The sequence below is a fragment of the Panthera onca genome, chromosome Y, assembly GCF_046562875.1.
Source record: "Panthera onca isolate mPanOnc1 chromosome Y, mPanOnc1 haplotype 2, whole genome shotgun sequence".
In the NCBI taxonomy this organism is placed as follows: Eukaryota; Metazoa; Chordata; class Mammalia; order Carnivora; family Felidae; genus Panthera; species Panthera onca.
The window spans coordinates 7,757,140-7,770,334 of NC_138358.1; the positions used below are offsets into that span (position 1 = coordinate 7,757,140).

At 58.6% G+C, this 13,195-nt stretch overlaps 2 protein-coding genes across 2 annotated transcripts; both read right to left on the reverse strand.

Annotated features, from left to right (window-relative positions):
- Nucleotides 1-686: 686 nt before the first annotated feature.
- On the reverse strand, nucleotides 687-3,395 carry LOC145715002 (testis-specific Y-encoded protein 8-like). Its single transcript, XM_081794589.1, has 5 exons — nucleotides 2,712-3,395; nucleotides 1,416-1,493; nucleotides 1,148-1,259; nucleotides 864-1,009; nucleotides 687-758 (listed from the first exon to the last, which is right to left on the reverse strand). Exons 1-5 carry the CDS (start codon nucleotides 3,393-3,395, stop codon nucleotides 687-689), a joined length of 1,092 nt encoding a protein of 363 aa, XP_081650715.1.
- A 433-nt stretch (nucleotides 3,396-3,828) lies between these two features.
- LOC145715003 (uncharacterized) lies at nucleotides 3,829-12,968 on the reverse strand. Its single transcript, XM_081794590.1, has 3 exons — nucleotides 11,726-12,968; nucleotides 10,903-11,033; nucleotides 3,829-3,895 (listed from the first exon to the last, which is right to left on the reverse strand). Exons 1-3 carry the CDS (start codon nucleotides 12,872-12,874, stop codon nucleotides 3,829-3,831), a joined length of 1,347 nt encoding a protein of 448 aa, XP_081650716.1. The 5' UTR covers nucleotides 12,875-12,968.
- Nucleotides 12,969-13,195: the final 227 nt, after the last annotated feature.

The following is a 13,195-nucleotide window of genomic DNA, read 5'->3' on the forward strand; positions in this document are numbered from 1 at the left end:
ACGATTCACGCCCACACAGATGCAGAGCACCTGACGCATGTGGGCACACGCAGACACATTTGCGTACACGCGCACACACGCGCCCCCACGCAACAGACACCAAGAATGATACGGGATATTTGCAAATACATCCCAGATGGTGTCACTCTTGTGCCTCGCCCTTTTGCGATCCCCCTTGCTTTCTCACCCAGGGATTCATTTCCAGCCCCCAATGGCCTTGGACCAGTTCTAAGAATGGCTGTCGGGTTGCGGGAGGACATGGCGTGGTGGGGCACATGGAAGGAAGTGCGAGATTCTCACCACAGTGGCGCCTGGGGACACGGCAGCTCCTGACCCAAAGACTGGCAGGCAAATCCAGACTGAAGGAGCAGGGGGAAGCCCGGGACAGGGCGGACATCCACGGGGAGCATTTGTGGTGAAGCACTGCTCCTCCCGAGTTGCTCTCCAAAGCCCCAGCCCACAGCACGACTGCATCTGGTTTGCAGGCTTCGACCCTCTGTGTGTTTGCAGCTGAGTCTCTGCAGGTCCCCTGTCATCCTCCCACCCTCTCCCCATGCTACCTGTGTCCCTGTGTCGGCGGACCTTCCATTTCCAAGCCAATGTGTGGCCCACGTTCCCTTGCCCATACAACACGCAGGTCAACACACCGCATACTGGGGTTCTCACCGACACGTGAGCACGTCAGATCACTGTCTTCTGGTCCCTTCCTCCCTCAGGTAGTACTGCAGGGGATTGGGCCACAGGTCCTCGATGATGATCTGGAAGAGGACACAGGCCGGCGCCACATTGGGCATAGCCCACTCTCCTCTCTGGCCGGGGGCCACCCACATCCCCACTGCTGACGAAGGCCTCAGGGGCCCCACCTCGGCAATCCTGTTCGCCCCTGGGCAGCTGTGCTCACACAGCCAGTTGAACAAGTTAAGGCTGGTGGGGTCATGCCTGCGACTGGGAGCTCCACGTTCATCATCCCAGAACCACTGGACTGGAGTGGAACGCGATGTCCTGTAGCCTGCAGGAAGAGAGGATTTGAGGAGCAAGCTGATGGCCTCCTCCCCACCCACCTGCCCCTCCCCCTCCCCCTCCCTCCTGCCCCTGATTCATGCTCCTCATCCCCCTGCCCCGCACCATCATGGGACCCACACCCTACCAGCAAAGCTCAGCTGATACTCCTTAATGATCACTGGGTTCCGGAAGTACGGGTTGGCCCCAAAGAAAAACATCACTCTGCAGCGGTACTTGGGATGGCCCACTTCTTCCACCTGCCGTGAGCAATGGGACAGGAGGGGGCAAGTGTCCTCCCTCGGGGTCCTGAGCTACTTGCCTGGCTGTGAGGGTGAGCACCTTTGCCTCACCCTCTCCTGCCCAAATCCCACCCCCGACGGGACGGCCCCCAGCCACAGCCTCCCCGGTCTCACCTCCAAGTCGACCACGTAGCCGAGCACGTCTTTGTCCTGGGCACCGATCATGGCCGACAACTGGGGGTGATTCAGAATCTGTGCTGTGTCAAGGAGCTGTGCCTTCAGATGCTGTGGAAACAGACACAGCCCCCCTCCAACCCTCCCAGGCTAAGAGCAAGGGACTAGATCACGGCATGTGCAGAAAGACCAGGAAACACTAGTCCCCACACTCCTCAGCCTCTGCAGATGCATCAGACCCCATCGACACTGGGCAGTCCGTTGGCTTCCTGTACCTCCCACGCTGTCTGCACACAGCAGGGAGAGACTCCACTGCCTGCACGCCTCACAGTTCCTTCCTATATCTGACCTGTGTGGGCTGCCAGCAGCCCATCATAGCTTGTGATGTCGGCATGTGCTCTGACCCCTCCTCACGGCTGGGTTTCTTGGCATATTCCCGTGAAGACCTATGTTGTCACCAGCCTCCTGAGTCCAGATGGAATAACATGGCTTACAGGAACCCGACTGCACACTTACGCTGCAAGCAGAGGGTGTGGGAGGGAGAAAGAGATCGAGAAGCACGGACGAGGAGGGCCGAGGAGGCAAAAGGATTAGACACAGTGACACGGCCAGTCCGGAGAGAAAGACATGGGTGGGACCGAGCCGGAGCCTGAGGACAGAGAGGGAAGCAGGGGTGGAGATACCAGGAGAGAATCCTCTGTGTGTGTGTGTGTGTGTGTGTGTGTGTGTGTGTGTGTGTGTGTCAGGGTCTGAGGAGGCAGCTTGTACCCCATTCGGAGTGGGTCTCAGTCGTCCTACTGTCTGGCAAAGGGGCGTGGCGTGGTTCCACTAAAGGTCACGAGTGTGTGTCTGAAATGCTCTCTTTTGAAGGAACTGCTAGGAAACGTGCACAGCCTGTGAATGTGAAGGTGGGTGTGCGGCCTGCGTAACTCTCCCATTTTGCAGCGAAATATTTCCTTGCCTTATCTGCTCTGAGTGAAGGCTGCTTTGTGCTACCCTAGCTCTGGTAGCATGGGGACACATGGCTCGTGTCTGCAAGTAATATTTGAGACCAGCCTGCAGGCCAACGTTGGCGGAGACCTAGAGGAAACAGACCCAGTCACCAAGTCCCCCCATCCCCAACAACCGCCCCTGTCCAAGGCCTTACACTGGATCCCAGACCACACCAACCCAGGGCCAGGGACCATTCCCCAGCTCTCCTCTCTGGGGGCCATCGCCCTGAGGCACCCTGCTCTCAGTGCCCAGCCCTCCTGCACAACAGCCCCCGCCATCACCCACCAGCACAAGGAAGGATACCGCCTGGGCCCAGAAGCCAGGGATGTGCTTGATGATGGCCCTTCTGTGATCCAGGTAAGAAATCTGCCTCCGAAGAATCCTGCGCTTCAGCCGCCATAAGGCCCTGGAATCCTGGGCATTCCCAGCGCTGATCTCCAGCTGAAGACGCTCCAGTGCTGCCAGCGGGTCCTGGGCTGAGGCAGGACGCAGCGCTGGCTCTTGCTGCTGCAGCGGCTGGGAGAGCTGGGGCCCCTCCTCCGCCTCTGCATCTGCCTCGCGCTTCTCCTCTTGCTCCTGAAACTCCTCCTGCTGCTGTCTCTCAACTTCCACCTCCTCCTCCTCGTGCATGTCCTCTGCTTCTGGCTTGGCTTCCTCAGAATTCTCCTCTCCAGCCACCTCATCCTTGGTCGCCTCGCCGTCCTCTTCCTCCTCCCCGATCACCACCTCAGCCGCCACCATTCCGTCATCCAATATCAGCACCAATTCCTCCGCTGGGCTTGCCACCTGTATCTCACACCCGGCCTGGGCTTCCTGCACAGGATGGGCGCTTGCCGCCCCTGAACCTGGGGACTGCGGCCAGCCCACGCCCTCCAGCGCCCCTGCATTCCCGCGGGGCCGGGACTCTCCACCTTTCGCATCCGGGACGATCAGGGCCCAGGGTCGGCGGGAATCTCCGCTTTGTCCGGACCGCGACACGCTGGCCATGACGCTCGGCCCCGGCCCCAGTGTAGCTAGGGCAGCCTCAGGACAAGGACAGGAAACGGCAGCAGGTGGGGGGAGCCTTGGCCGCAAGACCATGAGCTCCCTGAAGCCTCCCGCCGCAGCCCGCCAAAGTTGAGCGCAGGCGCACAGGCTCTGGGATTTGAGGACTCCGCATTGGCTGTGGCTGCTGTGGAGGAGGGGCCGAGACAGAGGCAGTGAAGAGTGTGCGCATGCGGCCTGGGGGCGAAGTGGTTCCAGGGCAGGTCAGGCCAGCTGGCCAGGTTCGGGGAGCAATCAGTTGCAAGACAGCAAGACAGGGTGCTGGCCGCCAGCAAGCGCGCGCCAATGGCCGGTCCAGGCTCTGGAGCGAGTGCCAAGGTGCCAGCGTGGCCCCCGTTTGCCGCATGTCCTCTTCAGCGCTGTCACCTTCCAGGCTTCACTTGCGAGGTCCCCGGTATCGCGCAGTGTGTGGTCGCTTGTACACCCTTTCCCCAGAGGCCTCACTACGGGCACCAGAGCGTTCAGCACAGGATCGTCCACGCCGTGAGCCACTCCCTGCTCCGTCCCTTGCCCCTTCTTCATGAAGCTGGGGCAAAGCCTGGAGAAGTCCTTAGTGTCACGCCTACCGGGGCCACATGGCCGTCCGCACGGTATCTCCTCCTTGGCCGTCAGGCTGAGGGCGGCGGTAAGGTGGGTGCCCACCCAGAACCAGTGACACCCACCCTAGACCCACCCCACCGCCATGTCCTTGCAAGAAAACAGCTCAGTAGACCTCACTGCACTGCAATTCAGAGCAAAGAACAACCCCCAGAGCACCATCTGCCACTGGTGCCCTACTGATCTCCGTACAGAGCGCCAGGGAGATGGGGTAGTAGTAGGATTTAGCAGCTTGCTCCGGTCCTGAAATCTAACCTTCCACTAAAAGGAGGACGACTCCAACCACGCAGGGCACGTAGGGGCCCTTCACCGAGAATTGCAGACTTGTCTGTGTCTGTCTCTGAGAAAGCCCTGTGCCTGCTTTCACTAGTACACGCGAAAGCAGACGAGTTCCCTTCCCATTTCCCAGGCACCAACAAGAATTCTGAAGAAGCATGCACCCAGACACAGAAGGTCCACTGAGAGAGACAGCGAAAAAGAGACACACAGAGAGACAGAGCTATAGAGGGAGAGAGAGAGACACGTGCAAGCAGAGCAGATGAAGGAAGGACGAGTGGAGGGGAAGACCGGCCTGGAGAGGGAGAGTCCGGGGAGATTGGTGGGAGAGACGGGGAGGAGGAGCAAGACAAGAAGAGACAGAGGGGCACCTATTACAAGGAAGACAGGCGGAGACAGGGGGAGGCATTAGTGATGGAGAGGAGGGAGACGAAGACAAAGAGAGCTGGAAGGAAAGTGGGAGGGAGGGACAGGAAGAAGACAAGGGAGGGGGAGGTAAGGAGAGGGTAGGAGGAAGGAGAGCAGGGGCAGCCGAGGCGGAGACAGGTGGGCTGACTCTGAAGACAGGGCAACTGCAGTGTGCACTTTCACCTGGTGAAATTCACCTGTGCAATTTGCACAGAGACGAATGCTCTACAGTGGTCAGCCCTCAGCACAAAAGGCACCGCTCCCACCTGGACCTTAAGGGCAGTCTGAAACGATCGCTGAACGAGAAGGAAGCTGCAATGAGGTCATTCGGGGTGAGGAAGAGGGCACCGCAGGGAAGAAAACAAGGACCCGTTCCCCACAGGGCTGCTGGAAGCCCTGCACTTACCAGCAGGAGACAGGAAACGGGACTGCCGGAAAGACACAGCAGAGATTTAGGCACAGCACATGCGGGAAGAAATCACGTCCCAAAGCTCGGCAAATTCAAGCAAAAGCAGAGGCTGCACATCCATGAATGTCAATGCTTTCCGAGTGGAACCAACGAAGTTCTCACAGATGCCCAGGAAATGTGCTCAACTCTGAGGCCCCCTCGCCTCTGGCAAGCTTCTCATCCAAAGCGACTCATCACAGAGAAAGGGTGGACCGTGAGCAAAAGAGCCAAGGTCTCCTTCGGATCCCCGGACGCAGACAGGTGATCCGCCCAGTAATTTCAAGCCAACGTATGGTGATAAAGGTTACCTTCCACCACAGTGATGGAGGAAACTCGCACCCGAGGGGAGGACAATGAGTGAGAACCGCATCCCAGGCTGTAAGCTAAGGACAGACCATCAAGCTGTATTGGAAGGTCACGAGACCGTGACTCAAATGTCTGTACAGACACAGAGCGTCTGCAGAAGCACGAGGGCTGGATAGTTGTAAGCAGGTAGCAGGATTTCTAAGTCTGGGCTGCCTGTATGATACGAAAGGCTAACACGTGCAAGCAGAGCTATGCCCATGTGATGCGGATCAGCCTCCTGAGGCGGTACTTTGTACCCTGTGGAGGACCTGGGAGACGCATGCAGGCGGGCTCCTTGTGCACCTCTGCCACCAGGCACACATGTGGGAAATGTAGGGCCAAAGGGTTTGCCGCCGGGCTTAGTGTGGCTCACCCTTCTGCGGGTGCATTGAGCATCAGTGCAGAAAGCACTGGGCTCACTGAAAGAAGCCAGCCCCTGACAGAAGCACAGTGGTGGTGAGCCCTGCCTGATGGATTCCTGAGGAGACTAAAGGAGTTAAAGGCATGCAGTCCACCAGAGAGTAGAGTGGTGCTAATCAGGGGAGGGTGCGATGAGGAGGTGTCGGGGCTCGGGTGTGAAGATGCAGTCATGCCATGTGCATGAGTTCTGGAGATCTAACTTGCACAGGGCAGCCGTAAGCAATGCTTCACCGCCTCGTCAGAATTCTCAGAGGCAAGTGCTCTCACCACAAACAAAGAGGGGTCGCTGAGAAATGTCCCGGCGAAGGTGGCTGGACGGAGCACTTGCACGTGAAGGATACGGGCACATCCGTCACTGCCCGTTGTGTCCCTCAGGCACGCACTAGTCCTGGTGGACTAAGCTGAGCTCAGAACCCAGCAGTCAAAGGTGTCAGCCTCGTTCCTGCAGACATGAATCAGACTCCCAGGTAGGACGTAATGGACAAATTAGGGACCAGAACACACAGGAGGCACACGGAAACGAGACACACACTGGCAGGGGGAAGTCTCTCCCAGCCAGGAACATGCCACGTGGCAAAAGAGTAAGTGGGAAAACGTTGCCGGTCCGCTTTTCACAATTTACGCCTGCATCTGCAACGTGCAGGCCAGTGACGTTTGAGCCCCTCGGGCGCAAAGGGTTTGAAAACAGAAGGACAGAAAATAGAGGTGTGACGGAATGCTCACAGCAAGCCAGCTGCATTTGGGGACATTAACTGGCTGGCAGTGAGTGCATGGCCAATCCTCTGACGAAGGTCCTACAGGCACGGAAGGATTTCTGGCTCCTGGAACATAGAACAGAACACGCAGAAGCCCCTCCACCTGACAGCAGGACAGCAATTGGATCTGTCAGTGGAAGAAAGGGTTTGAATGCAGAGGGAAGCACACTCAAGTGCAGAAGCATACACCAAAGACAAGACAGGCCACCAGAGCCACAGCTGACCCAACACACAGGTGTGCAGAGACGAAGGCGGTTACACGGGTACAGCTGTGCCCACTTAGGCCAGGCAAGGAGGCATCACCAGAGAGGTGTCGGCACAGGCAAAGCCAGGAAAAGACACAAACACGCCAGGGCTCACTCAGGGAGACAGAGGAGCACAGGCAATGCGAGACATTTCCTGTGAACAGAGAACAACGGGACGATCCCGACAGGCCAATGAGACACGCGTGGTTCAGAGACATGGAAGTCAGAAGGCTCCTGAATTGCTGAGGGTGTCCTCTCTCGAGCCCACTCGAGACAGAGACAGCACTCTGGAGCCCACACACGCTGATGTTGGGGTGGAAGAGGCCGCTGGGCAGCAGATACAGTTGTGCAGGGGGTTTAGCAGCTCCTGGACCCTAGGGCTCCCCGGGGAGAGCTGCGGATACGGGAGGACACCCGGGGATGCCGGGTGTGCAGCATGAGGGCTGTAATCCCTCGGACACAGAGCACCGAGGCCTCTGCCCACGGACCTCAAGTGTCCACACTTGAGGGTTTGGCTCTGGGTGCCGTGAGTGTATTCCACACCCACACTTTGTCCGTACCTTGTCTTTGGGACAGGCCGGGCGCAAACGTCACCCTGGCCCCTAAGGAGGTATTGGCTGGAGATATTAACATGTGGGGGACCCGGTGTTCACCTGTCCCGTAAAGTGTTCCTGCTCGGCAAGACCTATCAAGTAACGGCCTGCTTGTGCAGAAAGATGCCCCAAAGGGCCCAGCCTCATGACCACTGAGGCCGTATTCCCACTGCACAATCACTGGCCATACTTTCTTTGGATGTTCACACCCAAAGACTCGGGTCAGCACTGGGAGCTTTTCCAGGGTACCCTGACATTTACCCATCAAGCAGCTGAGAAGACGTGCCTCTCCAGCCAGCGTGCAGACAGCAGCGAGAGAAAGGCCTGCCTTCCCTTCTAGAGAGTGCGACAGCCTCTGCCCTGGAAGAGGTAAGGCTTGGTCGCACAGATCCTCAACTCCACAGCGTGCTCACACCCCGCTGACCATGTTGTCTGCATATGATAGGGGCAAGAGGCCTCCATGCATTGGGACTGCCCACGCCTTCTCTGGAATAGACCCACTGCAGAGAAGGCTCTTGTACTGCAGAGCTGTGCAGTGGGGATCCTGGGGAGCTTGGGCAGCTTGGGAGACAGGAATATTAGTGTCGGGAGGTCAGTCTCAGGCACGCTGTGCTGGGGGCCGTGTTACATGGGGATACAGAAGAGCCTGCGATGGACAAGGCTGAACTCTGTCTACTGCACTGCTCGCACGGTGGAGCTTTTGCCCCATCCCTAGCACAGACATCTCTGGCAAGCAGCCATCTGCTGTGTAAGGAGTATCCCAGCACTCACGTCTTCGCAGGTGAGGCTCGTCCCAGTCCTTTCTAAGCCCCAGGCCTGCCGGGGACCTCTGCACAGAATGCTAAGGCCTCACAAGTCCATCGTTCCCTATGTGGCTGAGGCAGCCTTTGTCCTGGCACTCAGGCAAAGGAACACAGGCTGCCTGGGACGAGGCGACCTCCCTGAGCGCCTGCTGGTGTTTGCACTTGGGAGTCTTCTCACAAGTCTCACATGGCGTGTTGGACACACGGCTTAAGCCTGTGGACACAGAGGAAGAGCATCACCCGACTCATCACGGCTGATGATGAGAGGGCAGAGGGCACACGGGAGAGGCTGGCGTGTTCGTGCCCTTGAAGAGCCCCACCTCCCCGCGACCCTCCCCTCTGTTGGCTTGCAATCTGGACCACCCATTCGTAACCAGAGGTCTTTTCAGAAACAGCAAAGTTCACACAAGGGCATCAGCACTAGGACTCCTTCAGGAGTCTTGTGTGTGTGTGTGTGTGTGTGTGTGTGTGTGTGTGTGTGTGAGAATAAGTGAAGCGGTGTTTGGGAGGCTCAGCTTCAGGAAGTGGAACCAGAAAAGTTGGCTGTGATTTTGGAGTTGCGTGAGACTGTAGTGGGCTGTTTTCTCTGCAGTGTGTATGTTGTCCCTGTCAACTCTGCCTGAAGCAGAACTTCATCGGTCTTACCCACCCACTCTGCCTCTGGTCCCTCGGTTCCTTCCCCTGGACACCAATCTTACAACCTGCTCACAATCCCTCAAATATGTGTGGCTGGTCCTGAGATCCTGACCTTGTCCACAAGACAGTCTGCATTGGTAGACGTCTGAAAACCAGAGGGTAATCAACCCTGGGAATTCCTCCCTGTGTGGCGGTTCAGTCAACATGACTGAGGGTGTCCCCATGCGGGATTCTGGGGGCACCATCATGGACATGCCCAAACCCTGAATATTGGACATCCCTGGCCTGTGCTGGCCTCTCCGTTTCCTTGAATTTCCTCATTTTCACAGGAAAGCTATGAACCTGGGCACTGGCCTTTCTCTCAGGTTTGTGCCCTGGCCTCCCTCACCCAAGTCCCCATTGCTTCAATCTTACTGACCTCACATGCAATCCCAATGTGTGACCCATCCCTACGGACAATGTCCTACGTCCCGCCCTTCCTTGGAACTCCAATGTGCAGGCACAGAACACTTACACCTCTGGACAGCCGCATGTATACATGGACACGCCCCAGGGCGAACCTGAGAGGAAGACACACACAAACACTTCATGCTGTTTATCTCCCATTCTATATTTCTTCCAATGTATTGGACCCCCGCCCTGCGCCACGTGTCACCACCACCCTTGTCCTTATTTCATGGCCAGGAGAATCTTGTGGACCATCGGTGAGCATCGGAAGGGTTTCCACTGGGGTCGATGTAGTGCGACGCTCCTTCATACTCTTCTCAAGATCGTGCATATCCCTGGGATATATGGGTACACACAGACACAAACACACACACACACACACACACACACACACACACACACACACACACACAGGACAGGTGAGAGTCTTATCTTGGCCCTGAGTAAGGTTGCTTGAATGTTTCCAAACGGAAAGTAGGATGGGAGGGTGTGATAAGCTGTGCCAAAGCTGACAAGGGGATCCAGAAGCCAGACAACATGTGGGATGGTGGTAGGAGGCCTGAGGGTGGGGTTCATGGTCCGGGAATGACAGTTGTCACCGTGCTATGTGATGAGCCAGCTTTGGTTGTCCCGCTTTGCTCATTCTTTTTGTCTAGCCCCCTTCCCACCTTCAGGCTCCCCAAAGGGGCAAAGCCTCTGGGACACGTTACTTCTTAAGACTCCCTGTCTCAGGCTGATGCCCTTTTGACCTGGGGTCACCTCCTGTGCCGCTGTGAGTCTCGGTGCCTCCATGCAGAAGAGAATTGTGCCCTGGACCCCACGACACACATTTCCGTGCCCACACCCTTGGCTGCTCACCTCTTTCCCTCTCAGTTCTCTCTCCTGGGGCCTCCTTCATCTTGAAATACGGCAGGGGGTTGGGCCAAAGATCCTCTATGATTATCTGGTAGGGGAGACAGGCCAGGCCTCAGGTAGCTATCCCACGCAGTGGGGGAACCCATGAAAATCACCTCCCTTCCTTGTTACAGGGCCCCACCTCAGCAATCCTGCTAGAGCCGGCAAAGCTGTGGTCAGAGAACCAGTTGAAGAAGTTGAGGCTGCTGTTGTCATGCCTGCGTCTGTAGGCCTCCTGTCTGTACCTTGGGTACCACTGGATGGGACTGGAATGAGACGCCCTATACCCTGCAGGAAGACGCGTATGTGAGAAGGCGCCAGAGAACTTATCACATTCAACCCTCCACCCACTGCCGCCCATGCAGTCAGTGGACACTTACCATCAAGGCCTAGGACATACTCCTTCGTAACGACTTCATTCTGGAAGTAGGAGTTCTTGCCAAAAAACAGCAGGATCTTCCGGCATTCCCTGGGAAACTTGTGTTCCTCCACCTGCCGTGGTACAGTGGGGCAGAAATGTGAAATCTTGTTCCAGGAGACCCGCCCTCCCCTGAGGAAGGAACACATCACTTCTCCCCACCACCTCCCCTCCCCACACAGCCAGCCACCCACACCACCTCCCACTCCCAGGCCGACCTTCAAATTGGTCATGTGGCGAAGCATGCTTTCATCGGGCTTACTAATCAGGGCTGACATCTGAGGGTGGTTCACAAACTGCCGCAGGTCAAAGAGCCTTCAGGTGCTGGGCGTGAGAGAGCTCGAACCAGAGAACCAGTGTGGACAGCATCCAGGCGTCCTCCCCCCGGGACTGGCGTCCTCCCCCAGGGTCTCAAGCCCTCCCCGCAGGCTGCGTCCAGGCCCACGGGGTCTCAGGATCGCGCAGGGCTCTGCTAGACACGCACAGGAGGCTGTGCATGCCCAGACGCCCGCAACCACGCCTAGCTTTGTGTGCTCGTGAGGACACTGAGGACGCTTACTTCCACACAGCCAGACAGCACACATCCGGTCTCGCGCCGACCAGTGGGCATTCACATCGCCTTCCCCGCAGCAAGATGCTTAGCGGGACCCAGAAACGTGCCCCCACGCGGCTTTGTGTGGGAAGAAGCCCTCGGTCATTTCCCCGACCTGGCCTGGACCTCCACCGCCACTCCCCACTCTCCCAGCGCTGTTTCCGTGCCAGGTGCGACGTAAAGCACACATGCCTCCCCCACCCCGGCACTGCCCTCCTCCCACACTCATTGCAGAGCCAGGACCACCGGATGGGATCACGTTTGCACGTTCCCGGCCACTGGAGCGTGGCGTAGCTCCAGTCCCTGTCCTGGGTTCCTCTAAATGTCACCTCCCTTTCCTTCCTCTTGCGCAAGCCCAGCCCCCTCTGGACCCTCCACCAGCAGCAGGAAGGATACAGCCTTGGCCCAGAAACCACGGATGCCCTGGATAAGGGCACCTCTCTGCTGCAGATGTCGCTGCCGCCTCTGCCACATCCTGAGTTTGAGTCGAGCGTGCTCCCGGCTGGCTTGTTTATTCACCGGCTGTAGCTCTATCTGAAGGGCCTCCAGAGCCTCCAGAGCCTCCAGTGGGGAAGGGCAAGGACGGAGGCCTGACTCTACCTGCTCCTTCTTATCCTGCTTCACCTGCAGCTCCTGGGCTTCTTCCACCCATCGGCCTTCCTGCTCACTCGGCTTCTGTTCCTCCTCCTCCCGCTCCTCCTTGTCCTCCTTGCCCTCCACCTCCTCCTCGCCCTGCTGCTGCTCCTCCAGCGCTTCCTTCTCCTGCTCCTCTTCCTCCTCCGTTTGCAATTCTGCTCTCCCTTTAATGGCTCGCACGCCTTCCCTTCCTCCTCCTGCTCCTCCTCCTGGTCCCCTTCCCCTGCCACTGCCGCCGCCAATGCCTCCACCGCCACCGCCGCGGCCGGCGCCGTGGCCGCCGCCGCCGCCGCCGCCGCGCCCGCTTGTATACCCTGCTGCTCCTGCTCCTCCCCTTTCATTTCCGCCAACTCCTCCTCCTTCCGCTCTTCCTCCTTCTGCTTGGGCTTCTGCTGCTCCTCCTCCTTCTAATCTTTTACTCCTGCTGCCTCTCCCCCTCTTCCTCCTCCTCCTCCTCCTTCTGCTCTTCTGGTCCTGCTGCTCCCCCTCGCCCTTCAGGTCCTCCTCCTCGTGAACTTGGACCTTCTCCTTCCCCGGCTCCTGCTCCTCGTCCTCCTCCCCCTTCTTCCTCTGCTCATGCCCCTCTTCCCCAGGCGCGTCCTCTTCCGCGGCCGCCACCTCAACCTCCTCCTCCGCCAGGCCCCACAGCGCCTCCACCGCCACTATGTCATGCACCAGCGGCACCGATATCTCGCTGGGGCCGCCCACCTGCCTCTCGGGTCGGGCCTGGCCTTCCTGCACAGGCTGTTCGCTTGTGGCCTGCAAGCCTTCGGCCTGCGGCACCTCCGGCCCTGCCGGAGACCCAGTGTCCCCACGGGCCCTCGTCTCTCGACCGCCCCGTTCCCGGTCGAAGGCGGCATGGGGCCTCCGGGCATCCCCAGTGTTTCGGAAACACGAGTCGCGCAACATGCGGCCCCGGCCCGAGACACCAACTGTGGCTCCTACCGACGACGAAGCGGGAGGTGAAAGCACGGCCCCCCTCCCCAGACCCAGTGAGCGGAGCCCTGAGGGCAATGGCTGGCAACTCGCTCCCCCTTCCTCCCAGAGCCCAAAGGTCGAGGGGGCGCATGCGCATGCGCATGCGCATGCGCATGGTGCTGTACCCAGGATGCCTCGGCGGTGGCTATCGCTATGCCGATGCTGCCTCGGAGGCCTTTGTGGGGAGAGGTGTGCGCCTGCGGCTTTGAGGCTGAGGGAGCTCCAAGCCACGCCCAGGCCGCTTCACTGCCT